Source organism: Dreissena polymorpha, chromosome 2, assembly GCF_020536995.1.
Source record: "Dreissena polymorpha isolate Duluth1 chromosome 2, UMN_Dpol_1.0, whole genome shotgun sequence".
NCBI lineage: Eukaryota > Metazoa > Mollusca > Bivalvia > Myida > Dreissenidae > Dreissena > Dreissena polymorpha.
Window position 1 is genome coordinate 134,933,025 of NC_068356.1, and position 27,467 is coordinate 134,960,491.

The 27,467-nt window shown below is 34.4% G+C and overlaps 1 protein-coding gene across 21 annotated transcripts in view; it reads left to right on the plus strand.

Moving 5' to 3' along the window:
• The window catches only part of LOC127869086 (calcium/calmodulin-dependent protein kinase type II delta chain-like), a 211,181-nt gene that overhangs the window by 129,572 nt on the left and 54,142 nt on the right, over positions 1 to 27,467 (plus strand). For 19 of the 21 annotated variants that reach the window (XM_052411379.1, XM_052411382.1, XM_052411392.1 and 16 more), the window contains 4 exons: positions 538 to 621; positions 2,250 to 2,344; positions 7,317 to 7,439; positions 24,206 to 24,289. In XM_052411379.1, coding sequence (XP_052267339.1) covers positions 538 to 621; positions 2,250 to 2,344; positions 7,317 to 7,439; positions 24,206 to 24,289 — 386 coding nt within the window. The remainder of the gene's footprint in view (positions 1 to 537; positions 622 to 2,249; positions 2,345 to 7,316; positions 7,440 to 24,205; positions 24,290 to 27,467) is intronic. The other 2 variants (XM_052411380.1, XM_052411387.1) reach the window with 1 other exon arrangement.

Sequence of the window (27,467 nt, forward strand, 5' to 3'; positions counted from 1 at the left end):
ATTTCGGTTCCAGCACTGAAAGAGTTAATAAGTAATAATTGGGCATCCTTTTACTAGTAATTTCAATAATAGGTTATGTTATAATTAAATGACCTTGACTCTGAAAACTCTGTTTGCATCCAACTTTTAGCTCAATGATTCAACAAATAGTTCAGCTATACAACTCATCCTTAGTTTTGCTCTGGTTAAGGTTAACACTCAATAGCTTCATATCACTGATGGTACTACAGGTATCTAATTGAAACTTCGCAAACATGGGTTGGAGGTCATTTTTTGAGGTCACTTCCAGTTCCATAACTCTGACCTGCAATTTAGCAGAATTATGCCCTTGAACTTAGATTTTTGGTTAAAATTGAACATGCAACATCAATATATCGCTGTTTTTACCACAGGCATTCAATTAAAAATTCACAAGTGCTCATTTTAATTTACCTTTTGCAGTTCGGAAAATTTGCTTAATGTTTGCACAGCTTTATGAGGTATTAGTTACTCCTATGACCAGCTCAACGCTCATATATAAGTTTCCTGTATCTCCAGGGTTTGCGGGCACTCCGGGATACCTTTCGCCGGAGGTTCTACGCAAAGATCCGTATGGGAAACCAGTGGACGTTTGGGCATGTGGTAAACCATTTAAGAGTCTCTTGTTTTATTTCATTTTATTTGTGTAAACAAGGCTGACCTCTCCTTCTTTTAATTAGCTCACCTGAGCACAATGTGGTCATGGTGAGCTTTTGTGATCGCCTTTTGTCCGTCGTGGGTCGTCAACATTTGCATTGTTAACACTCTAGAGGCCACATTTATTGTCCAATCTTCATGAAATTTGGTCAGATGATTGGTCTCATTAATATCTTAGATGAGTTTGAAAATGGTCATGCTTGCTTGAAAAACATGGCTGCCAAGGGGCAGAGCATTTTTCCTTATATGGCTGTATATGGCTATAGTAAAATCTTGTTAACACTCTAGAGGCCACATTTATTGTCTGATCTTCATGAAACCTGGTCAGAAGATTCATCCCAATAATATCTTGGACGAGTTCAAAAATGAAAAGAAAAGTTCTAAAATACTGTATTTTTTACAATTATTAGTTTATATTGATTAAAATATCACGACTGGTATATTACATTACTTGAAAAAAGTTGCTAAGTTTTCATATTTTCAGTATATTCGGTAATAAATTTTACTGGTTATGTCTACCAGGTAACTACCAGTTAACTATAAATTAAGTCAGTAGATTGATCATCATCGTCACGTGGTAAACCCAGTAGTGCAAATTGTGCATGCGTAGTGAATTGTATATATTTTATATATAAGATGATCAATCTACCTGCATTATTTATAGTGTGTATATCGTTTTGTCACCTATTTTTGCGATGTACTTTCGATTTCACATCGCAAAATTTTATTACCGAATATACTGAAAATATGAATTTTTTCAAGTAATGTAATATACCAGTTGTGATATTTTAATCAATATAAACTAATAATTGCAAAAAAATACTGTATTTTAGAACTTTTCTTTTTTCGTCATTCGTGGTCGACAGTCCCTTTAAACTGATGTATCTCTTTGGTAGAAACAATATCACCAAATAACTTTTGTTCATTTTGGTCATGCCATTTGTTTTGTAGAACTTAATTTGGATATTGTTTGACAATATGGATGTTGTTTGACACAAAGGAAACAAAGAACTGTAATTTATGATTCTTAAAAAATATAAGCAGAGTGTTTTTTATTTATGAATGAGTAGTATTTTCTATTCTAATGTTTGCAATTTGTTTCATGTTTATGGCTTAAAGGTCCTCTAAAAAGAAATGCATTTAAATAAATGAATCATAAACCTTTTATTACTCATTTGAGACTTAATGTTTTGTTTTGGCCTTGGTTATAAGATTCATATCTGGTTTTCAAAAAGTTTCTTACACCAGTCTTTACTGAAGTTGTTTTTCAGGGAAATTTTAAGAATCATATTCATAAAAAAATTCAAAGCTTCCACAAATATACAATATTAATTATATAATCAATATTAACTCTTTTTTTTAATTTTTAATATCTAAAGACCTGAACAAGAAAAGCCAGAGACTTAAGGGAGTTTTGTGTATTTAAGGAATTTCAAGGAATTACCCGATCAAGCTTGTGTATATGGGCTCAGATGGACAACATTGCTGTTTTAGGTGTGAAATGTTATATCCTGTTTCAAGTGTGATATTTTATAATACTGTAACAGGTGTGATATTATATTATACTGTTTCAGGTGTGATATTATATATACTGTTGGTCGGCTACCCACCATTCTGGGATGAGGACCAGCATCGCTTGTACGCTCAGATCAAAGTCGGGGCATATGACGTGAGTAGGCAAAGTGGTATATTGTGAGGCCTCAATGGTCCAGTGGTATATTCTAAAGCAATAATGACCCAGTGGTATATACTAAGGCATTAATTTCCCAATGGTATATTCTAAAGCATTAATTTCCCAGTGTCGCGAATAACCATGGTATATTCTAAAGCATTAATTTCCCAATGGTATATTCTAGAGCATTATTTTCCCAGTGGTATATTCTAAAGCATCAATGGCCCAGTGGTTTATTCTAAAGCCTTTATGGCCCAGTGCTATATTTTAAAGCCTTTATGGCCCAGTGCTATATTCTAAAGCCTTAATGACCCAGTGCTATAGTCTAAAGCCTCAATGGCCAAGTGGTTTATCCTAAAGCCTTAATGACCCAGTGGTATATTATAAAGCCACAATGGCCCAGTGGTATATTCTAAAGCCACAATGGCCCAGTGGTATATCCTAAAGCCTTAATGGTCCAGTGGTATATCCTAAAGCCTTAATGGTCCAGTGGTATATTCTAAAGCCTTAATGGTCCAGTGGTATATTCTAAAGCCTTAACCCTCAATCCGCGGGAACCAAGATAACTCAGTTCCGTAGTAAGCATCGTATCTGACGGGAACCGAGTTAACTCATTTTTGATAGTGATGCTTTGATTCGTTGAAGTTTTCAGGGTTTCCGTCAACGTCATCAATATATAAATGTTAACCAATGAAAATATGAATAAATGATGCAATTACCTAAAAATAGTAACAAAATTCCGGATTTGCGCAAGAAATTTGAAAAAGAGATTGAACAAAGGAATTGGCAAAACAAAGTTGAAAGAGATGGCAGAGCATGAAAATTCCATTGATACGTACTTCGGAAATTCGGATTCTGAGGGCGAATTCGAAGGTTTTGAAGAATCAGATTTGGTTGAAAGAAAGTGTACTGAATTTGAAGCGGACAATTTTGAAAACAATAGGGACTATCCGAGCGACTTGCAGTTGAATTGGTCTCGCGAAGTGAGGGAGCCACTCGTTCCGCCAATCACTGGCGAGAGTGGTTTGACAGTTGAAATGGAGCACAATGCAACTCCGTTGGAGTATTTCAATTTGTTTCTAAATGATACAGATATGGACAATATAGCTTTTGAGACAAATTGCTATTTCTCCCAGAAACGAGCACAGAAGGTCCACTCCCGTTACTCACATATGAACTCATGGGTAGACGCCAGTGGAAACGAAATCGCAAAATTCTTGGGCATTACCATCTTGATGGGCCTTGTGGAAAAGCACACAATAAGTGCATATTGGTCTACTGACAAACATGAAAGTACTCCAATCTATGGAACACAAATGACAAGGGATCGTTTTATGCCCATACTCTCATTCCTTCACCTGTCGGACAACTCTACTGCTCCCACTAGACATGACCATACTCTCATTCCTTCACCTGTCGGACAACTCCACTGCTCCCACTAGACATGCCCATACTCTCATTCCTTCACCTGTCGGACAACTCTACTGCTCCCACTAGACATGACCATACTCTCATTCCTTCACCTGTCGGACAACTCCACTGCTCCCACTAGACATGCCCATACTCTCATTCCTTCACCTGTCGGACAACTCCACTGCTCCCACTAGACATGCCCATACTCTCATTCCTTCACCTGTCGGACAACTCTACTGCTCCCACTAGACATGACATGGGTTCAATCGGACAACTCTACTGCTCCCACTAGACATGACGATGGGTTCAATCCTCTGTACAAGGTATGAAGTGAATAACAAACACTTGAAAATCACAAGTAACACAAGCCTTTATGGCTTCACAAGAAATATTTATTTATGATGTAGTGAAACTTATAAATATGGATTAAAAGTATACATTGTTGTAACACATGCAGTCAGTGAAAAGAAATAACATTGTAAACCAAAATTACATGTCCACTCTTGTCAAATTATTTCATCAAACATGCCACAATAAATAAAAATCTGTTAGGAACAGAAATTTATTCTCTTGGAGGTAAACATTTCTGTATTTCAGTATTATTACTTTTATTACATTATTGTGTTATTTCAGGTGAAACCTATTTATGATGTGGTTTCGGCTCGGTTCTGCAACACCTATACTCCGGACCAAAACATCCCCATTGACGAGGGAATGGTTCCATGGAGAGGACGTCTGCGGTTCAAGCAGTACATATCTAACAAGCCGGACAAGTTTGGTATGAAAGTATACATTGTAAGCGAAGTAAGTCTGGCTTTGTGTGCGACTTTAACGTCTACACTGGTGCAGACTTTGACCCTGATACTAATGCTGAAATTGGCGAAGTCCAGTTGGGTCATTCCTATGGCGTTGTGATGGGACTGTTAGGCAGGTCAAGTCTACTCAACCATGGATACTGCCTGTATGTAGACAATTTCTACACATCACCAGTACTGTTTGACCGATTGTTTGCTGAAAACACAGTAGCAGTTGGAACTGTCCGTCTGAATCGTCGTAAAGTGCCGGTTGCACTGAAACAAAAAACAAAACGCGGTGACGTTATATTCAGGCAACGTGACAATCTGTTGGCCATGAAATGGACAGACAAGAGGGACGTTTGTATGTTATCAACTAAACACAATCATACAATTGTTGTTACTACAAAAACTGACCATACTAGTGGTGATCCAGTTGTAAAACCCCTGTGTATTCTTGACTACAACAGGCACATGGGTGGAGTGGACCGTTCTGACCAGCTCGGGAAATACTACAGCTTCTCGAGGAAAACGAACAAATTGTGGCTAAAGCTGTTCTTTCACATTATCAACCTTGCAGTGACAAATGCCTACATCTTGTACATCAAGAAACATGAAGGAAGACCACTGACACATTACAAGTTCGACTTTAGCTGGCAAAGCAGTTGATGGCTAGCCATGAGATGGTGAAGGTACCATGTGGACGTCCATCCATCCATTGTGATCAGGAGAAGCGCCTCATCAAACGCCATTTCCCTGACCTCATCCCAGCAAAAGAGGATGCAAAGGTTAAAAATCCCACAAGAAAATGCATCGTTTGCAACCCAAACAGTGGGAAGCGTCATGCTCCAGGAAAATCCAGAAAATGTCGCAAAACGAGGTACTGGTGCAAGGAGTGTGAGAAACCTTTGTGTGTGGTACCTTGCTTGGAAAGATACCATACTCTGGTAAACTACCACTTACATGAAAATAAAAGTGATTAATTGATGTGAACAAATTGTAACAACATTGTAACAATTATCACTTACTGTTACAGAAGAACTGGAAGAATATAAAGTTGTGTTTTCACACCTGTAATTAGCTAACACCTGTAAAAGCTAACCATTACATTACACCTAAAAAAAGCTAAAAACTCTTTTATATTATTGTACTTTTGATAAATAGTTCAATATATAAATCATTTTTATTAAATTTAAGTCAGCTTAAATGTTTTTGTCTACTACAGTTATAGAGTGCAAACTGTTGATATTTGGAAAATGTATGTACCTGTAAACATACCTTGTTATTTGTTTTATTTCAGTGTTCAAATGCACATTTTTGTGAAAAATATTTGTAATAATAATTATATTATGTTTTTGCTGTCTAAAAATGTAGTTAAAATGTAAAAATAATTATCAAAGAATAAAATATTGGAAATGTTTATGTTTTTCCCTATTTTTCACACCTTTTGCACACCTGCACGGGTTATACAAGCAAAATATCCCAATGTAATTAACATCAAAGTGTAGGCCATTCATTGCTGATTAAGAATCATATAGGTTATATGGACTTATTTCTTCAAAATATGTTGGAAATTTGTGTCTTAGTCATATACCTATCAAATTTGGAATCAGTCTCAATTTATTCAGTACCAGCAGAGATTCTTATCAGTTATATATATAGCACAGTGAGGGTTAATGGTCCGGTGGTATATTGTAAAGCCTCAATGGCCCAGTGGTATATTCTACAGCCTCAATGGCCCAGTGGTATATTCTACAGCCTCAATGGCCCAGTGGTATATTCTAAAGCACTAATGGCCCAGTGTTATATTCTAAAGCCTTAATGGCTTAGTGTTATATTCTAAAGCCTTAATGGCCCAGTGGTATCTTCTAAAGCCTTAATGGCCTAGTGGTATATTCTAAAGCCATAATGGCCAAGTGGTTTATTCTTTTAATGGCCCAGTGGTATATTCTAAAGCCTTAATGGCCCAGGGGTATATTCTAAAGCTGTTATGACCAAGTGCTATATTCTAAAGCCTGAATGGCACAGTGTTGTATTTTAGAGCATTAATGTCCCAGTGCTATATTCTAAAGCCTAAATGGCCCAGTGGTATATTCTAAAACCTTAATGGCCTAGTTGTATATTCTAAAGCCTTAATGGCCCAGTGGTATATCCTAAAGCCTTAATGGCCCAGTGGTATATTATAAAACCTTGACGGCCCAGTGGTATATTCTAAAACATTAATGGCCCAGTGCTATATTCTAAAGCCTTAATGGCCCAGTGGTATATCCTAAAGCCTTAATGGCCCAGTGGTATATTATAAAGCCTTGACGGCCCAGTGGTATATTCTAAAACATTAATGGCCCAGTGCTATATTCTAAAGCCTTAATTGTCCATTGGTATATTCTAAAGCCTTAATGGCTCAGTGTTATATTCTAAAGCCTTAATGGCCCAGTGTTATATTATAATGGCTTAATGGCCCAGTGGTATATTCTGAAGCCTTAATGGCCCAGTGGTAATGAGTTAGACATTTCTTTCTAAAAACAAATAGTGACGACAACTTAATTTTTTTTTTTCTCTATATTACAATTTTTGTGTTTTTGATTATTCAAAATATTATAGTTCTGTTATTTGAAATATTTAATGACAGTTTTTAAGTTTCAAAAGTCCCTATAATTTACCTTCCATGCCCCCTTCTTGCCTTTTTTAAGACCAGGAATACTTGATGAAAACTCTAAAATGATTGTGCTAGCTAAATACACAATCTATGTTCCCCTTTACAGTACCCGTCACCAGAATGGGACACCGTTACGCCGGAAGCGAAGAACCTTATCAACAGCATGCTTACCGTGAATCCTTCCAAGCGAATCACCGCTCAAGAGGCACTGAAGCATCCATGGATCTGTGTAAGTCCTCATTCCTGTGCACGGCCCTTTCGCAATCACATTTTCGGCTAGATCCCCTCCCTTCTTTTTTTCTATGATACTAATTTTTTACTGAATGATTACACACCCATTTATTACACCTCTCTTGTTACCAATTCGCTTAGGCAGCGGCAATATTTGTATGTGTTTAAATGTATCTTAAGCTTTTTTTGATGTTTGTGTTGTTTTTTCTCTCAAATTTAATATTCATCTTAAGGTGACATAGCTTATTAAAAAATAGGTAGATTTTTTAACCTTCCAATCTATGTTAAATGTACAATCATGGATGTATAAAACATGTATCCAGATAAGAAATCTGACTTTGCTTTGAAAGAAAATTAATGGATGGTGAAAAAAAGCTCTGCATATTTTGATATGTAAGAACATTCGTTTAAATCTAATGTAAAAAAAAATGGAAAAAAATATGCCTATGAAAAAAGTGGTTGCTGTTGAGATGGTATATGTAAACAAGAAATTATAAGAATAATAACTGAAGAAGAAAAAAAGAATTACGCCTACAACTATAATGTATTATTACGATATTTTGAAATTATGTAAATGTAGACACTTGCAACTGACAAATTGTTAACTCTAATGTTGCATATACAAAACTTTAGTTTTGGAATGTGGCTGTATTTTACATGAAATCTCTCAAATTTAACCAGACTGTTCTTGTTCTTTTGTACAGAAAAATAATAATTTGAATATATATCTGGATATATTTTAACGTCTTGGCTGGCTTCAAACAATAGGGTTACAGGCACTTTAAACAAAGCAAACGTTAGATTATTTATCTGGTACATGTTGTTAGACAATTTCTAGTCCTCTTATTGCTGCTTACATTTAAACTCTGCTGTAGCCATGCTCACTGTATTTTATTTAAATGGAAAGACCCCAATAAAATTAACAAGTACCAACTTTTAATCCCCCTTAATCGAGGTAGGTTAACATTAACCGTATTTCGTAGCATAGATGTATTCATCATGAGCTGAGTGTGAAACTGTTCTATTTCATGCTTTTCTATGGTTTATAGGGAAATATTGGTAATTAAAAAACTCTAATTTGACTGATTCAAACTGTGAGAAATAACAGAGAAAATTCTAGACGCTTTTCAATGTTTTATGGTCAAATGACTTGTGATTTAATAACATGACTTCATTATTCCTGCACAATTATCTATGTAAACTCTTTCAAAATGTGAAGTAACCGTGTAAAAGCATAACATAAAGACCATTTGCTAGTTTTGCTAGATACGTGCTTTTGAATCCCCTCAAGATCATAGAAGTTCTTGTGAAAATATATTTTTTCTGATCACTTGTGAATTCAATAATCTGATGAAACTTACCCATATCCTCCGTATATCCTGTTTGTCAACACATTTAACCCATTAATGCCTAGCGTCTAGAAAAAAGGCCTTGGCGTACAGCGTAGACCCAGATGAGACGCCGCATGATGCGGCGTCTCATCAGGGTCTGCACTGTTTGCTTAAAGGAATTTCTGTAAGAAATATTCTGAATATAGAAATAAATATACTAGACATCCCTAATTTTGGAAACAAATTGATCCAATTTAGAACGATGGGAGAGTCCACTCTGCTTAAATGGGTTAATGACAAATTGTTTCACACTCATTGCCCATCATGTTTTTTTTATAAATATTTTCTAAATTCAAGACTTCCTGTTCTTTCAATCATTTTTGTACACAATTCAGGATTTTCTGTTGTTTGATGTCTATGTAAACGCAAATGTTCCTATTGTTGATGTATTGTGGTGTTGCCTGCTTGTTGAACTTTCAGGAATAAATGTCAAATTCTTTTGACACCCCAACCCCATGTGTGCATTAACTTAAAGAAAACTTTGATATTCCATGTAATATTTGTTTTCCTCTTTCTGCACATGTATACCTTGTTGTGAGGAACTTGAGGAATGGAATTTCATGACCTAGTTTGTCTTAGATTGGTTTGAAATAACTCCTGTCTAACAGAAACATAGGTATAATCTGAGCGGCGCTCTAAGAAAATGGGGCTTAGTTCATTTGAGTAAAGTGTAGTCCCAGATGGGTAGTCCTCACAGGCTAATCAGGGAAGACACTTTGGTCCTATTCTTGATTTTCGTAAACAAAAGACTTCCTTTAAACACAAAATTAATGAAAAACAATGGCATCCCTGATTAACCCTTTCCCACTTAGAAGCAAAGTGAAAATGGCAAACAGCATAAAACCAGAACAGCCTGCGAGTAACACACAGTCTGTTCAGGTTTTAATGCTGTTTGCTGCTCATCAGTACCTTAGGGTTTGAAATGAAGCCTTTAAAACTTGAATCTAGTAAGAAAGGCCTTTAATTAAATGTTGCTTTCTAAGAGACAACAAATGCATCAAAATACATATCAAAGTGGTAAGTGTTAATCTGGGTGTTCTGCCCATACTAATCTTGCACAACACTTTATGCACTTGCGTTAAGCCTGGTTTTCCTGGAGCAAAGCTCATGCTAAATAATTTTAACAGTTATTTGATAGGTCATAGACTTTGAAATTACTTGGATTATTCTGTTTTTCAATGAATATTTCAAAAAAATATTTATAGGAAGTGGGCTCCTTATTATTGAATTCGACATTTAAAATTTGACATTTTGCCAGAAAGATATAGACAAAACATAATTTGATTGAACAGTCCCACTCAGTATTCAATGAATAAAGAAAATTCACAATTCCTGCTGCATGATATTTTATACTAATCATTCTGTGATTATGATGCCAAGTTTGGACCCAGTTTGAATATCCCTGTTTGATGAAGAAAAAGGCCCATACTGCACTGATAGTGTGCATTGTTTTGTTTGTGTTTTCAAATTTGTGTGTGTTTTCTTGAAACAGGTAACTCTTATCTGTGTGTGGTATTGTTCGACTAGTGTTTTTTTCCATTTGATCCATATTGTTGTTGTTTTTATCAGAGAAATCAAAATGCAGAGAAAACAAAAAACAGAAGATAGAATGTTTTCTATAATTTTTAAACTGATAATAATTTATTTCTAAAATTAACATTTTCATGATTTATTTTTGTCCATTTTCATAAATTGTCTCCCAAAGGCTCTGTTAAAATATTTTGGAGTCAAATTGTTTCCCATGTGTGTGCCAGAAACAATGCAGAGTTACCTGTTACACATTTTTTTACACAAACTAAAAAAAGAATCAAACCTACTATTTTCTGACCATCTGCTCCTTGTTTTACTAAAGGATTGGGATTCACTGGTACGTAGGTAGGTGATCTACCCCATATAAACTCATAGATTTATGTGTCAAGGTCATTGGAAATCACGTTGCTTAGCGACCCGCTGTTTGTTGCCTAGCAATGTGAATGGTAGCCTTGACACCAGTTGTTATGCTGACCGTATTAGGTATATTTTGTTTGCCCTGTTTATTTATTTATGGTTTTGATTCATTCAGTTATTTACCAAATTTGTATTGGATATTTAATGCAGGTTCATTTTGTTAAAGATTGCAACAATCAAAATCAAAACCTGTCAAAAGTCGTGTTGTAGCAAGCTTTGAATTAGGTGATTAACTGCCTAAAAGCATAAACTAATTTTCTTAAAGCTTAAAAGAATGAGAATTTCTGAAATTTTATGGAAGTTTTTTCAATATATATAAATATATAAAAAGAACAATGCTTTAGTCCTCAGCCATTTGCAAGTTCTGAAACGAAATGATTTCAGTTGTAATGGTTTTGCTTCAATGTGGTGCTATAATTTTTCACTTGGCACGATGTTAGTTGTGTATGTTTGTTAAGTTTGCGGTTCTATGTTTGGTATACCCCAGTGTGTCAAGCATTTTTGAGTTTGTGCTAGTTTTTTAAGGTAAGGTTAGACAAATAGATATGCATTTGGAGTGGCTAGATTTAGAGCATAAATAAATAAATAAGCTTTCAAGCAAAGAAAGAAAACGACAAGTACATTTTTTGCAAAAAAAGTTCTTCTACTTAATTAAATGGATGCAGAAGCAATGCATCATAGGGAATTTTGAATGTGCTGGTCATGAAAGTCAAGAAATAAGGCAAATGTAAAACCACAGAAAAGGTAGCACTTTTGATTAAACTATATTAGAAAACTCACCTATGCAACAAACAATATTTTACTGTATGTTTAATGCATATAAATATAAAAATAGCGGTTCACAACTCTTTCACTTTATAAATTATTTCATTTGAATTGTGTTTGCTTTAAATATTGTGAAAACTAAGTTTCCCGTGGAATATTGTTTCTTTCCCTTGTGTTATGGTTTTGTTCGGGTTTTGGATAATGGGACAGGGTTTTGAAAGAGGCTTTTGCAATAGGTTTTGACTTTACATTATCACAACAATTTGAATTGGCTAAAAACCCAAGCACAACTGTATATTAATATAATTTTCTAGGGAAATTGTATCGGACATGACATCATAATTTGTCCCAATGCTGCATAAAATAAAAATCCTGAAGAATGAATTTACATTTCATAGGGTGAAAAAGAGATATGAGACGAAGCACATGTCTTGCTAATTTTCCTTTCAAATATCAATATTATGGATATCAAAGAATAAATTGTCATTTAAACATTTTTATTGTCACCTACCGGAGGGGACTTCTGGTTTGCGCTCTGTGCGTCTGTCTGTCTGTAAGTCTGTCTGTCACACTTTTCTGGATCCTGTGATAACTTTAAAAGTTCTTCATATTTTTTCATGAAACTTAAAACATGGATAGATGACAATGCACATTATGCACGTCATTCTTTTTGTTTCTACTTAAAAAATTCAGGTTGCAATGCAATAATAATTTTTTTAATTCTGGCAATGGTGGAGCTGGTAGGGGACATAATATGGCTTGGCAATAGTCTTGTTATAAAAATCATTTGATTTTAAATTAATATTTCATCTGTAATATACTTTGAATGCAGGCATGTTTTTGACCTATTATGAGACAATTATGAGACTGAAACAACATAAATAACCCATAATTTATGTAGATAGCTCCACACGTAGTCATGTTAGCACTCTATTGTTTGTAGAAGAAAATGTTTACAATCATTATGTAGTAAAAAAAATATCTTTAGTACCCCACTGATTTCTGTTTGTGGCTTGAAAAGTAACTGACCAGTCCATATAAGGTTGAGTTTATATGGGGTAAAAGCGTGTTTTCCAACATGTAGTATGGCAGCAACGTGAATTGACTTTATTTTCTATTAACAACCCTCCCCATAATACATGTGTATGATGTCTGTCTATGTTTCATTTGTAAACTTCTCAAAACCAAAGCTGGTTAAAGCATACACACCTTTTGATTTCTTTCTGAAAATAATTTCTAAAAAATAAAAATATGTGACTCCATCTTAACTGTTTTTCTACATGTATTTAAAGGTAATTGACAACGATTTGGGTATTAATGTTTATAAGTATTCTATCTTTGTTTATTTCTTAATTGAACCATCAAATTACATTATACATCTGAGGATAAATACAGTTTTTAAGTAAAAGTAATGATGATATTTTATACTTCATAAATTATTTAATTTAATAAGTTTTTCTCTTTTTTTTTTCATAAAGAGTGTAAGTTTTAATACCCAAGCACATACATTACTGTTGTTTACTGTTGTACTTTATGACAATGTGAATTATGTCCGGTTTGCAACATGTTCGACATAATATTGCTGCTTGCATTTATCTGCATTTTGGGTTTGTGTGAAGTTTCTTACATGTAGTTTTTACCCCAGTTCTCCATGAGAGTGTTATTGATGTATTTTGAAATCCTTGTCTGATTATACTTCATAAATGGCCTCTTCACCCAACCTCCTCTTTTTCTTTCCAATGACCTTTGGTTCATATATCATTTATCCATTGTTCCTCTACATGCTAAGATTTTTTATGCCCACGGTAGGGTGGCATATAGCATTTGAACTGTCTGTCCGTCAGTCTGTCCGAAAACTTTAACATTGGAAATAACTTTTGCAATATTGAAGATAGCAACTTGACATTTGGCATGCATGTGTTTCTCATGGATCTGCACCTTTTGCGTGGTGAAAGGTCAAGGTCATGGTTATCCTTCAAGGTCAAAGGTAAAAATAAACAAATCCAAGGGAAGTTGCAAGCTTTAAAAGGAGATAATTTCTATTTATCAATCGGCAGGTACAGATCATTTTTACAAGGGAAGTAATATTTTTTAAAGGTATATAAAAAAGAAAATCAAAGCGGCCCAGTAGGGGGCATTGTGTTTCTGACAAACACATCTCTTGTTTGTTATATGAATCAATCACAAAATTATATAATGTTTCAACCAATCCAAGCCATGGAATGGCAATGCCGTGGCATTTTTCTAAAATGATACGCTAATCAAGTGGTTTGCTGCATGCATACATAAGTATGTTTTAATTTATCCTTTGCAAACCAATTGGTTTTTCTTCAAAACTTATTTGTTTAAGTATGCTGCGAGAAAAAACTTAATCGCTGTATTGTAGGAAATATTGTGTTGAAGTTTTAAATTACGTTCTTAATTAAATACATTATGTGTTTAAATCAATGTCCCTGATGGTGTCATTAAGTTAACTGTCTGTTTTTAGCTCACCTGAGCACAACGTGCTCATGGTGAGCTTTTGTGATCGCCTTTTGTTCGTCGTCAGTTGTCCGTTGTGCGATGTCAACATTTGCCTTGTTCACTCTCTAGAGGCCACATTTATTGTCCAATCTTCATGAAATTTGGTCAGAAGATTGGTCTCAATGATATCTTGGATGAGTTAGAAAATAATTATGTTTGCTTGAAAAAAATGGCTTCCAAGGGGCCGGGCATTTTTCCTTATATGGCTATAGTAAAATCTTGTTAACACCCTAGAGGCCACATTTAATGTCCGATCTTCATGAAACGTGGTCAGAAGCTTCATCCTGATAATAACTTGGAGGAGTTAAAAAATGATGCCGGTTGGTTGAAAAACATGGCTGCCAGGGGCGGGGCATTTTTCCTTATATGGCTATAGTAAAACCTTGTTAACACTCTAGAGGCCACATTTATTTTCCGATCTTCGTGAAACTTGGTCAGAAGATTTGTCCCAATAATATCTTGTTATCTCAGGTGAGCGACTTTGGGCCTTTCAGGCCCTCTTGTTTAATAAGAACTCCTAATAAGCATTTTTGGGAAGCATTTGGTAGTTATCTGATGGCATTTTAAATTATCATAAAACCGGAAAACACAGTTTTTTGCAATTAATGAAGTCTTAATGTACTTATTTAACAGTTTGTAATGTGCAATTTCTTGTTGATGACCAACAGATCTGAACCGTACTTTGTGATGCCTTAACTATACTTTGTGATCCCTCAACCACACTTTATGATCACTTAACCATACTTTGTGATCCCTCAACCACACTTTGTGATCCCTCAACCATACTTTGTGATCCCTCAACCATACTTTGTGACCCCTTCCCACCTTCTGTGATCCTCATCCCACATTGGTCCCCAACCCCCCTTTACCCCCAACACCCATGTCAATTCATGTCAACCTACCTCTTTCTTGTGTCATTTTTACCTTCAAATTTAAAATAAAAAAAAAAAATCAGTAAGAATTGATAGCAACATCTTTATACTTTTATCATTCAAATCAATATAAATTTCTTTTGTTTGTTTCTACATCAAGTTAGAAGTATTTTATATTGTTCTAGCACTTGATACACTATTTGCCCACACATTATTTTATGCCTGCATTGGATTAACAACTTTTCCAATTCCCAGATGTCTCCAGAGCCAATATCTTGTTGAACTGGGCTATATTTTAGCATTCTTATAGACGACAACATAATTATTAAAGAGTGAATAATATGTATAAGAAAAAACATAAATAAAGAAATATTCACACCATAATTTTTTTATTAGACTGTGTTTCCATACCAAACTGTTAAACAGCCAGTGTTAATGAACATATTTATGCCCCCCTTCAAAGCAGAGGGGGTATATTGTTTTGCACATGTCGGTCCGTCCGTCGGTCTGTCCACCAGATGGTTTCCGGATGATAACTCAAGAACGCTTAGGCCTAGGATCTTGAAACTTCATAGGTATATTGAATGACTTTCAGATGATCCCTATTGATTTTCAGGTCACTAGGTCAAAGGTCAAGGTCACAGTGACTGGAAATAGTAAAATGGTTTCCGGATGATAACTCAAGAATGCTTAGGCCTAGGATCATGAAACTTCATAGGTACATTGATTATGACAGGCAGATGACCCCTATTGATTTTCAGGTCACGAGGTCAAAGGTCACAGTGACTCGAAATAGTAAAATGGTTTCCGGATGATAACTCAAGAATGTTAACGCCTAGTTTTATTGTGTGACTGAACATAATTTGTTATGAAGAATATTTATATCATCGCATTTAAATTAATTGACCAATTATTATTATAATGCTAGTCCATGGTCTGCACTCTTTGTTTGTAGGCTTCAAGTTGCATTGTAGGCTTAAAATAGAAAAAAGCTCTATGTATGGTACAAACAATGACTAATGAAGTTATTCTTTGCATGTATTAATTTAATCCTTAATACACTGACAATGGTTGATCTAATTGCTATCAAAAAAAGATTTTCCTCGATATGTAAATGTTCAAGTGGGGAATCATGTTGATTATCTTAAAGACTATAGGTCTGGAAACGCAAAAATATTACACACACACAATAAACCATACAAAACAAAAACAAAGAAACACACACAAAAAGCAGCAAAAACTTATGAACAAGCAAACTACATATATAGTAATTAAATTCTGTTTTAATTAGGTATAAAAAATGAACATAATACAGTACAGCCAACGCGGAACAAACATTATCCCCGCTCACGCCACGGCCAGAAAATTAGAACTCGGCGGCCACGTCGTGTGTTCACGCGGCGTCGATCCGCGCAACATCACCGAGTCTGTATTAACCTCGCGTACTTTCGCGGCATAAATACGCCACATACGTACAAAGATATACACCTACATGTACATGTACACTTGTGCAGCGTCGAAACCTAGATTTACGCTACTTTCATACTTATTATTTTCATGTTTTAATCAGCGGATATGATTTTTATATGATGCTTTATAGACTACTTATATAATATCACATCCTCAAATATATTCAACACATAATGCGCCGTAACAAATAATCATTGAATTAATTACGCACAACTGTAAATGTTTCGTTCCATTCTCAGGACTATCAGGTAATGAGTAGCGACGGGAAAAATATTAAGTTTGCAGTAATAGATACATTAAATTAATTATGATTTTAGATATTATAATTTTTCTTTTAAAATTTAATGACTCACTTATCATTTTAAAATTATTTTTATTTTATGATGCGCATCGACTCTGTCATGTCGCGGATCGCTTCTTGCCTCAGTGGACAGATGCGAAGCATCGCGGCGAAATGCGACGTGCCGCTTCAAACTGACGCGGCTTCAACGGCCGACTCGGCATCGACTCGTTGCGCCTTGATGCCGCGGATCGCGAAATACGCTTGTTCCGCGTTCGCTGTACTGTACAAGGAATTACAAATTCTTAATAAAGTTTGCCAGCTCTGTAATTTTTTTATGGCTGAGAACAAGTGTTGTGACCCTTTAAGAAAATAATGTGAATATCATACAATAATAAACGTTGTAAATTATCAAAACATGCCTTTATCCCAGTTATTATGCTATAATTTAGGCCTTAATTTGTATGCAACATGTCCTTCTCAATACAACTTCTCATGCCCATTTTGATACATGTTTTTACCATGTATAGCTTACGGTAAATGTTACATCATGCGTAACCATTTTTTATAGTTAAGCCCTTTTATTTATACTAGTATTTATACTACAAATGGCAGCATTATGTACCTTGTTTACATTTACTGGCCTGCCTTGATAAAACAGGCTATCTTGAAGCATTCAATCTAAGCTTGTGATAATAACCCTGATCTATGAATATGATATTTCTGTTCTTTTATTGGATTTTCCTACAATCATGTCACAAATTGTAAGAAAATAAAGATGTTGATATATTAATAATTCTTTACTGATTTCATCAGTGTTTGCTCCATATTGGGTGCATTTATCTTGTAGGAAATTTTGGATTCAAGAGTTAATCGATAGTTAAATTATTTGAAATAATAGAAGAACAGAATTTAAATCCAAATTTATATTATGTCACATTGTGTGAGGTCAATTTGTGAAATTCGAGAAGGCAGAAGAATTTTAATTGGTTTTTGTTAGATATTAATGGTTTATAGGCAAAAGAGACTTAGTGGAGGAATTGAAGGGACAAGTTTAACATAATTTTTAGTGAATTATGGAAGAATTTAAATGGTGTCATCACATGGGAAATAAAAATTAAAAGAAACAATATAACGCGAAGGAACTATTAGGCTGTAAATTGACAAATGAATTAATCGTGATCGGATTAGCGCTATTCTCTTTCTTAGATATTTATTCGGAAATTTCGTGCATGAAAATATTCCAAAATGGCAGCTGGCACTGCATGGGCACAGTGGTGATCATACCAGTAAGCATTTTCTTGAACTCTTTCAGTGCTGGAACCAAATTTTCAAGGCCTTTGCAAACAGTTTGGATCCAGATTAGACGCCACAGAACGTGGCCTCTCATCAGGATCCAAACTGTTTGCTTTTCTTATAGTATTCTTTGAAAAAAATCAAAGAAAATGCTAATTTTAAAAATGAAGCAGACAACATTTTAGCAGACAACAAATTTCCCAGCATGCAAAGGGTTAAAAGTTAAATTTTAAAATTGTTCACAGGAATTATGTGATTTCTAATATAAAAAAAAAGTTGTTCATTGTATTAATGAATTTTATATGTACCAATTGATTCCATGTCTGCAAAAAATGTATATCAATTAAAGTGATATTATGGGCATCTAACAGTATAAGCTATGTTTATAGGTGTCTATCGCAATCGTTGTTTATTTTTGGTGTTTTCACTTCATATACACTTATATTTGTTAATGCAGCATCAACATATTAAAACAATATCATGGAAAGAGAAAAATAATGCCTTTGAATATAAACCATACTTTCGTTTTGACAACTGATGACAGAAATGATTCGATGTACGATATGAATCTAAGTTTAGTTTTTGTGCAGATTCGTTCATAAGATGCAAAGACACAATTTTGTTTTACAGATCATTTCGGCTTAGAGGACTGTACAGTCATGTAAAATATCGAATATTAATTATACTTTTTATAAACAACTGGTAGCAAGATGAGTTGTAGATAATTGGTCAGTTACCATATTTTAACTAACTCTTGACCTGTTCATTATTTTCAGCTCAATTCAACAGTGAAAAATGCGCATAATATCACTTTAACCCTTTGAGCGCTGGAACCATATTTTGAAGGCCTTTGCAAACAGTTTGGATCCAGATGAGACGCCACTGAATGTGGCGTCTCATCAGGATCCAAACTGTTTGCTATTCTGATAGTATTCTTTGAAAAAAAGTAAAGAAAATGATGATTTTAGAAATTCAGCAGACGACATTTTAGCAGACGATAAATTTCCCAGCATGCAAAGGGTTAATGCTAGTTCCTGCTTTGGTACAAAGAGACAAACTGTAGCACAGTATGCATCAGTATTTTTCCCCAAATGAAGCTGTAATTGAACTAAACAAAATCTAGATCATCCTTACAGTAGTTATAAAATAATACTTTGAAGTGTCCTGTAATTTTATTTTTGTTTAGTTAAGAGTTGCTTCTTTCAGACATGTTTCATTCGTATAAAAGAATTGCTTCTTTATATGTTTGATTTTAAGAAATGAACTGTTTTTATTTGTTTGAATACACAGAATACTGGAAACTCGAGTAAAGCCGTTCAATAGCTACAATATATCGGCCTATTCATTATCCGCGTAAGAGCGTACTGCTAATTTTTGACAAATTGTATCCTTAATTTGGATATCAGTGTAGTTCATCGCCTTGGATGAATCATTCAGTATGTTATCAATGGAATTGAAGTATTTCTAAATCGGGATAATTGGAGTAGGAGGGATATATTTAATTCCTGTTTTAAATTGTATGATTTACTGTTTGGTTGTCCGTATTTAAAACCAATGTCATTACTAGTGATAGTTTACATGATGTACAGGTCAGTAAAAAACATTTAACATTCAAACTTTTGTTAGTTTCAGATATATTAAATAACATTCCATGGAATGTGACCAAAGGAAAATTATTCAAATTCCCATGAGAAACATTTACACTTTCCCCCATAAGAAGCACTGCGAAAATGGCTTTTGCAATCGGCATAAAACCAGAACTGCCTGTGAGTAACTCGCAGTCTGTTCAGGTTTTATGCTGTTTGCTGCTCATCAGTATCTTAGGGTTGGAAATGAAGTCTTTGAAACTTGAATTTAGTTGTCCCCTACTGGTGAAACCGGAGGGGTCTTATGGTTTGCGCTCCGTCAGTCTGTCTATCAGTCTGTCCGTCAGTCTGTCCGTTACACTTTTTTGGATCCTGAGATAACTTTAAAAGTTCTTCATATTTTTTCATGAAACTTAAAATATGGATAGATGGCAATATGGAAATTATGCACGTCATTTCATTTTGTTCCTACGTCAATAATTATGGTTGCTATGGCACAAATAAAAAAAATAAAAAAAATCTGACAATGGTGGAGTTTCACCGGTAGGGGACCATATTGCTTGGCAATCTCTTGTTATAAAGGTATTTGATTGAATTTAACTTTCTATAGGATTACAAATGCATCAAAATACGTATCTAAGTGGTAAAGGGTTAAAACTTGGGTCATGAGCCAATGGATCTTAACCCATTTATGCCTACCGTATAGAAAAAAGGCCTTGGCAAACAGCGTAGACCCAGATGAGATGCGCATGATGCGACATCTCATCTGGGTCTGCGCTGTTTGCTTAAAGGAATTTCTGTAAGAAATATTCTAAATATAGAAATAAATATACTAGACATCCCTACTTTTGGAAATAAATTGATCCAATTTTGCAGGATGGGAGAGTCCACTAGGCATAAATGGGTTAAACCATATTCAGTCAGGGTAGCTCCTCATCAGCCTGCACTGATCCAGACAGTCTGGTCAGAAGCTATCATGTTCTCTTAAAATCCTGTATGTTTTGTGGTCTCATTAGCAGATAGAGAAGCTCCTGACCAGACTTTGCACATGTGCAGGCTGGGCTTGAGCTACACTGGCTATATATGTGTCTTGTTCTGACAGAAAGCTTGTCATAATGCAAGTAGGTAAAGTGTCGTCCTAGATTAGCCTGTGAAGTCCGCACAGGCTAATCAGGGACGACACTTTCCGCCTAAACTTGATTTTCGGTAAGGAGGGACTTCCTTGAAACTAAAAATACCATTAAAGCGTAAAGTGTCGTCCCTGATTACCCTGTGCGGACTGCACAGGCTAATCTGGGACGACACTTTACGCACATGAATTAAGCCCAGTTTTCTCAGAACAAGACACATATGGAATAAGCCCATTTGTGCATGATGCCACTCTTAAAGCCTACATTTTCCACTCAAAGTGCACAAAAACAGCACTGTCATTTATTCTCCACAAGCTGTTGTACGTCAATGTTTCTGGGCAGATATGAGTCACAATATACTTCAAGACTGCAATATTATGGTAGAGTGTACAAATCAATTTCTTTGTGCATTTTGTTCCTTAAATTCTGAAATAAGTAAAAGAAAATACATTTAGAAAATAAATAAATGAATAAAATGGACATATGTAACTTCTTAAGAAAACAGGTTTACAACAGTATGTAAGTCATAGTAATTTAAATTACATGGAATGTTTTGTCATTCAAATTTATAAACTCCAATCTAAATCTGACAAGCAATATATGAAAAGCTTGTGAATACAAATTATAATGTCATTTTTTTTGCTTCATCAATATCACAGGTCTTTCATCATGAAATTACATTTCTGTCATTGCATTACAATATTGCTTTTTCTTTGTCTTTCGGATAAAAAAAATTGAATTAACATATTTGTCTTATTTAAGTCGGTTACCTATATTTTCATAAAATAAGATCAAACCTATATTGAGTGTTGTTTTGAAAAGAAGATAAACACAATAGTTCAAGTATCCATTTAAGCAGATGATAATTATAAGCTTATTTTCATATACTACCATTAAAGTGTGACGTTGAAAAGTGACTTCAGAACGTCCCCACAGAAGTTGGGTACTGATTATATCAGAAAATTGGGCTGGCTAGGTCAGATACTAGAGGGTTCAGGACTTCAAATCTGAGGTCCATCGGTTAGATTCTCAGCCACAGCTACATTACTGGTGTGGTTATTCGTCATGAAATTCTTTCTACGGCCTTTCTGTCCCCCTGACCTCTTATTAACCTTTTCCCCCATTAGAGGCAAACTGAAAATGGCTATTTGCAAACAACATTAATCCAGAACAGCCTGTGAGTAACTCACAGACTGTACAGGGTTAATGCTGTTTGCTGCTCATCAGTATCTTAAGTTGGAAACGTTTAAAACCACAAATGCATCAAAATAGGTATCTAAGTGGTAAAGGGTTAATAAAACAAGAGCAGTTGGCAGTTGCTAGCCTTATAGTTTTTTGCACTTGTTGTACTTGTAAACCAGTAAGCCCAGGAAAAAATAGGCCATTCGAATAACTGTGACAGTTTGCTTATTCATAATGGATCATTGTTTGTAAGTCTCCTGAAAACATGAATATAGGCTGAATTGAAACTTGAAGTTTGTGTTACTGCTTAATGATTATGTAATTATGTTATTGTCAGGTTAACTAGATTGATGTATTATTATTTAAATTATTTGAAACAATGAACATTTGAAAGATTAATTATACAATAAATATAACAAGTAACTAATGGTTATCAAACATAAAAAATATGCAAATTATTTGTACATATCAGTAATGATATTTATACAAATACCCACAGTTTTATTTGCCTCATTTAATATCAAAATATATAATTTGTTTAGCAGTTTGATCCACATGTAGGGAGTCTTCGAAAAATAATGCATTCTTAATGACAGTAAAGTGGATAATTGATAAAATGTCACCTTTTAGTTATAGCTCACCTCACCTTTTCTTACTTCCAGAACTTGAACTTAACGCGAAGTATAAAGCCTATCTATGAACTCATATTACATTCATCCTTAACAGAATCATTTGAAAAAAAATCTGTGGTTTGAAATGTTCAAACATTTACTTGGGACCAATTTCATTGTAATACATAATTTCAAAAATGTAATACACTTAATATTTTATTTCAAAACTAAGATTTATTTTAATAAAAACAAACAAACATAATAACACATTTGTCGTGTCATAACATCACTTGCACACATAAGCTGTTTCAATACATTTAAAGAAATATGTTCAATTTTATTATGTAAATTCATACTTCTTTTGATACCCAAATTCACTTTAATAAATTTGATGTCATAACAAAATTTGGACGCCACAATAATTAAATGATTTTGATAATTATGTTATTCCAATTGTAGAATAATTAAAAGTTTGATTATGTTATCTCAATGTAGAATATAACTGTATATGCTAAGTGGTTATATATTTCTCTTGCATTGTCTTTGAATGCATTGATAATATTTTATATGTATATACAATTTTATAAATCTTACACATATGATTGTTTGCAGTATAGAATTGCATTTTATTTCTTTCTTTCATATAAGAAATCTGAATCTTCTTTGAAAATGTCTCATTGTTGAGAAGATTTAATGAAACATAAAAATCCAGAACTTTGCTTTGAAACAGATGTCTGAAATAAGTAATTGTATAATTAATGAGCACATAAACTTGCTGGAAAGATCTCAATGGTTAAGGGCAATGAATATTGGCCATTTATTTACCAATCGGTTTTCTACCACCTTTAGGTATTGTGTGCAATGCTAAAAGTAGGAGAAACAATTTTCACAAGTGTTTTCTACAATTATTTTTTCAATTTAAATGTATGGTCGAATTCGGCAATTATTGTTTAAAAATACAGTAAATGATGTCAATGTTGTACATTGACGTTATGTTGTTTTGGTGGGAGAGTTTACTTGACATAAATGAGTTTGTGATATGTTTTGGTATTATTATTATAATAGAATTATTAAGATAATTGAAAAATATTATTATTTAAATTGATTAAACTGATTTTTTAAACTCAGATACTACATTTGTATTTGTATCAATAAGTCATTCAAAAACACAAGTTTGATTTTCATGTAAACATACTAATAATTATAAGTAAAATACAATTTTAAGGTTTTCATTTTTTCACTGGTGCAATCAGGCCTTGAAAATGTCAATCAGGCCTTGAACATGTTTGTTTTGATGTCATGGACAAGTCTATATATGATCACTACTTTCTTATTTGCATATCACAGTTATAAATGTGAATGTGTTACATTATAACTTATTATGCACGCTTTCAAAACAAGATCATGCACACTTAAGGCAATGCTAAGGTCTATAAATGTGTACCTTTCTAACGATATAGATATGTATGGTTGTAACTTAAAGAAAATAATATTTTATAGATATGCCTTTTTTTCTTGGCAGAATATTGATTAGACAAAAGTGCAAATCATCATTTGTAATGTACAATAGAAATATACTGTATTCTTCTCTGGAATATATGGAATATTTTGTGTGTGATAGTGTTGCTATAGTGTATAAACTGTTGCTATGTGATTGATGAGAGAAGTGCATCGCTCTGGTATATAATTGTATGGTGTTGTATATTTTCAGCAGCGTGAGCGTGTTGCTGCTGTGGTACACAGACAAGAAACCGTGGAATGCTTGAAGAAGTTCAACGCACGCAGAAAACTCAAGGTGGGTAATTCTTAACGTTTGTCCTTTTAAAGTTTATGCCATTGTACAATGTTAATATAAGCGTTGGTGCAAGAAAACTGGGCTTAATGAATGTGCATAAAGTGTCGTCCCAGATCAGCCTGTGCAGTAAGCACAGGCTTATCAGGGATGATACTTCCACTTTCATGGAAGTCCCTTGGGTGGATAGTGTAGTTCCTAATAAGTAATGGGGACTGGAACTACACTTTACGTACATGCATTTAGCCTTGTTTTTTTAAGACCAAGGCACATGAAAATGAAGTGTTGTGCTCTGAAAATTATCATGCCAGTTCAGTCAAAAATGTATAAGAAAACTTAAGATTGGCAACTCCTGTACATATAGAAGGTAGGTAACTTATGCATATAAAAGGTTGGCAACTCCTGTACACATAGAATGTAGATAACTTGTGTATATAGAAGGTTGGCAACTCCTGTACATATAGAAGGTAGGTAACTTATGCATATAGAAGGTAGGGAACTCTTGTACATAATATTATAGAAGGTGTTCTTTTCAAACTTTCTTCTGCCAATCAGAATTTTTAAGGTAGGTTACATTTCTATTTAAACAAATAAGTGCTCTTAAGGCAACTGTCATGTGTACAGAATAATGGATTCATTACATTTTAACTTAAAAACCCCACAACAACAACCATAACAACAGTTAAAAAATGTATTGTATGGGGCTTTTATTAGAAGAAAAGAAGATATTATGAAGGCTACTCTCAATTGTATATTGGTTAACATGTAGTCGCAAAAAAAAAAACAACTTTGATTTTATGATGTTGATTTTGGTCAGAGTTATGGATATTTATGCCCCCCTTCGAAGAAGAGGGGGTATATTGTTTTGCACGTCGGTTGGTCCGTCCGTCCACCAGATGGTTTCCGGATGATAACTCAAGAACGCTTAGGCCTAGGATCATAAAACTTCATAGGTACATTGATCATGACTGGCAGATGACCCCTATTGATTTTCAGGTCACTAGGTCAAAGGTCAAGGTCACAGTGACTCGAAATAGTAAAATGGTTTCCGGATGATAACTCAAGAATGCTTAGGCCCAGGATCATGAAACTTGATGGGTACATTGATCATGACCGGCAAATGACCCCTATTGATTTTGAGGTCACTAGGTCAAAGGTCAAGGTCACAGTGACTCGAAACAGTAAAATGGTTTCCGGATGATAACTCAAGAATGCTTACGCCTAAAATCATGAAATTTCACAGGTACATTGATCATGACTGGCAGATGACCCCTATTGATTTTCAGGTCACTAGGTCAAAGGTCAAGGTCACAGTGACTCGAAACAGTAAAATGGTTTCCGGATGATAACTCAAGAATGCTTACGCCTAGGATTATGAAACTTAATAGGAACATTAATCATGACTGGCAGATGACCCCTATTGATTTTCAGGTCACTAGGTCAAAGGTCAAGGTCACAGTGACAAAAAATGTATTCACAAAAAGGCTGCCACTACAACTGACAGCCCATATAGGGGGCATGCATTTTTTACAAACAGCCCTTGTTTGAAGTTGACTATGGTATTTCTGTGTACGTGGTTAATGTGTAATCCTATTGGACGTTAAAGAGTCCTTCAGCTTGGTCCAATACGATGCAAAGCTGGTGATTATGCAACTAAACACATCTGTGAGCATACTTTTATGGAAGCCATTATTTTCCTTTAACATTAACATTTGTGGATATTAGTGATATGGATTATGTGTTGCACTGGAATGCAGAAGGTAAGAGCTAAATATATTTATTTATTAATTCATTTTAGCCTAGTTCTGGGAAAAGTGTGCTAAATGCATGTACAAGTGTCCAGGAGAGAGGATAAAGTACAGGCCCTAAATCAAGGGGGGTGGTGGCTGGGTGGGGGACACCAAACAAACTGCAGCTGTCAGGAAGTTATTGGACTTGACCTCACACAACCCAGTCAAATCATTGTGATTGATTGTGCAACATTCACAGGCTGCATGAAGATCTGGAAATTTAATGCAATGAAAACCTTTTCTGAAAAGATGATAGTCACAAAATAAGCAAATTGAGTATGCATGTTTGTGAAAATGTTCAAAATCATTAAAATATAATGAAAACAAAATCTAGGGCCTTAATGTGTTGAGATAGGATTTGGGAGCTAGAAGAAATTCTGTTATTGTACACTGGGTACAAATCAGTCTAAAGTGCTAAATATAATATACAATTTTCTTGTATCAGTTCCAGTATTTTTGCATTCAAGCTTGACACAATCTTGCATAAGAATTTCACTGTTCTGTTTTCAGTTAAGTTTTGATCTGAGATGCATTATCATATATAAAAAAGATTGCTGAGATTTATCATTGGTGACTCTGAGAAAGTTCTCTTTGAGTCCACAACTTTTGTTCCCTACAAGAAAGGCTGATTGCTTGATAAAGGCATAACATTTGGCTCAGTCTTTTTTATGGCACACTACTTGGAAATACAAGCTTAAGAGATCAACTAATTTCTACTTCAAAAGGTTTATTAAACAACAATTAAACATATTTTGGTCAAAACAAATATCAGGACAGGTTACAACAATACTTATATAATCTAAAATATACTAGTTCACCAAATGCAATATGGTAGTAATTACTATGTATGAGAACCCTTTAAGTACAAAAGCTCTGGCAGCTCATAATCTTCTCAATATAAAGGGGCACACACAAACTGTATTGATGTTGAGAGTTGAGTGTAAAACTGTTCTATCTGTCAAGCCTTTTTATTAGAGATAAAATTGTTTCCTGCTGAACAAGCAGTTAACAAAATTGCAAAACACACTGATGTATCCCTTTTCATACCTGATAGTTCACAAAATAGAAAGTCTAATTGAATTACTTTTAATAACTAGATTGCACGTTTTTTATTTTGAAGAGTTTTTGGCCTACTGGCGGGAAATTTTATATGATGTTTTCAAAGGTCAAAGGTCAGTTGAGGCAAAAAGCTGGGTAAAACAGCCATGCCGAAAAAATGGGACGCATAATGGAAACACCTGCAAGAGATGGTTTGGGACGTCCAGCAGAATGGCGTCTGCACAATAATTCTAAACATTTCAATACAATCGCTGCACAATAATTCTAAACATTTCAATACAATCAATATGAAAAATATGAATGATGATTATAATTGCAGACATAATGTCTCA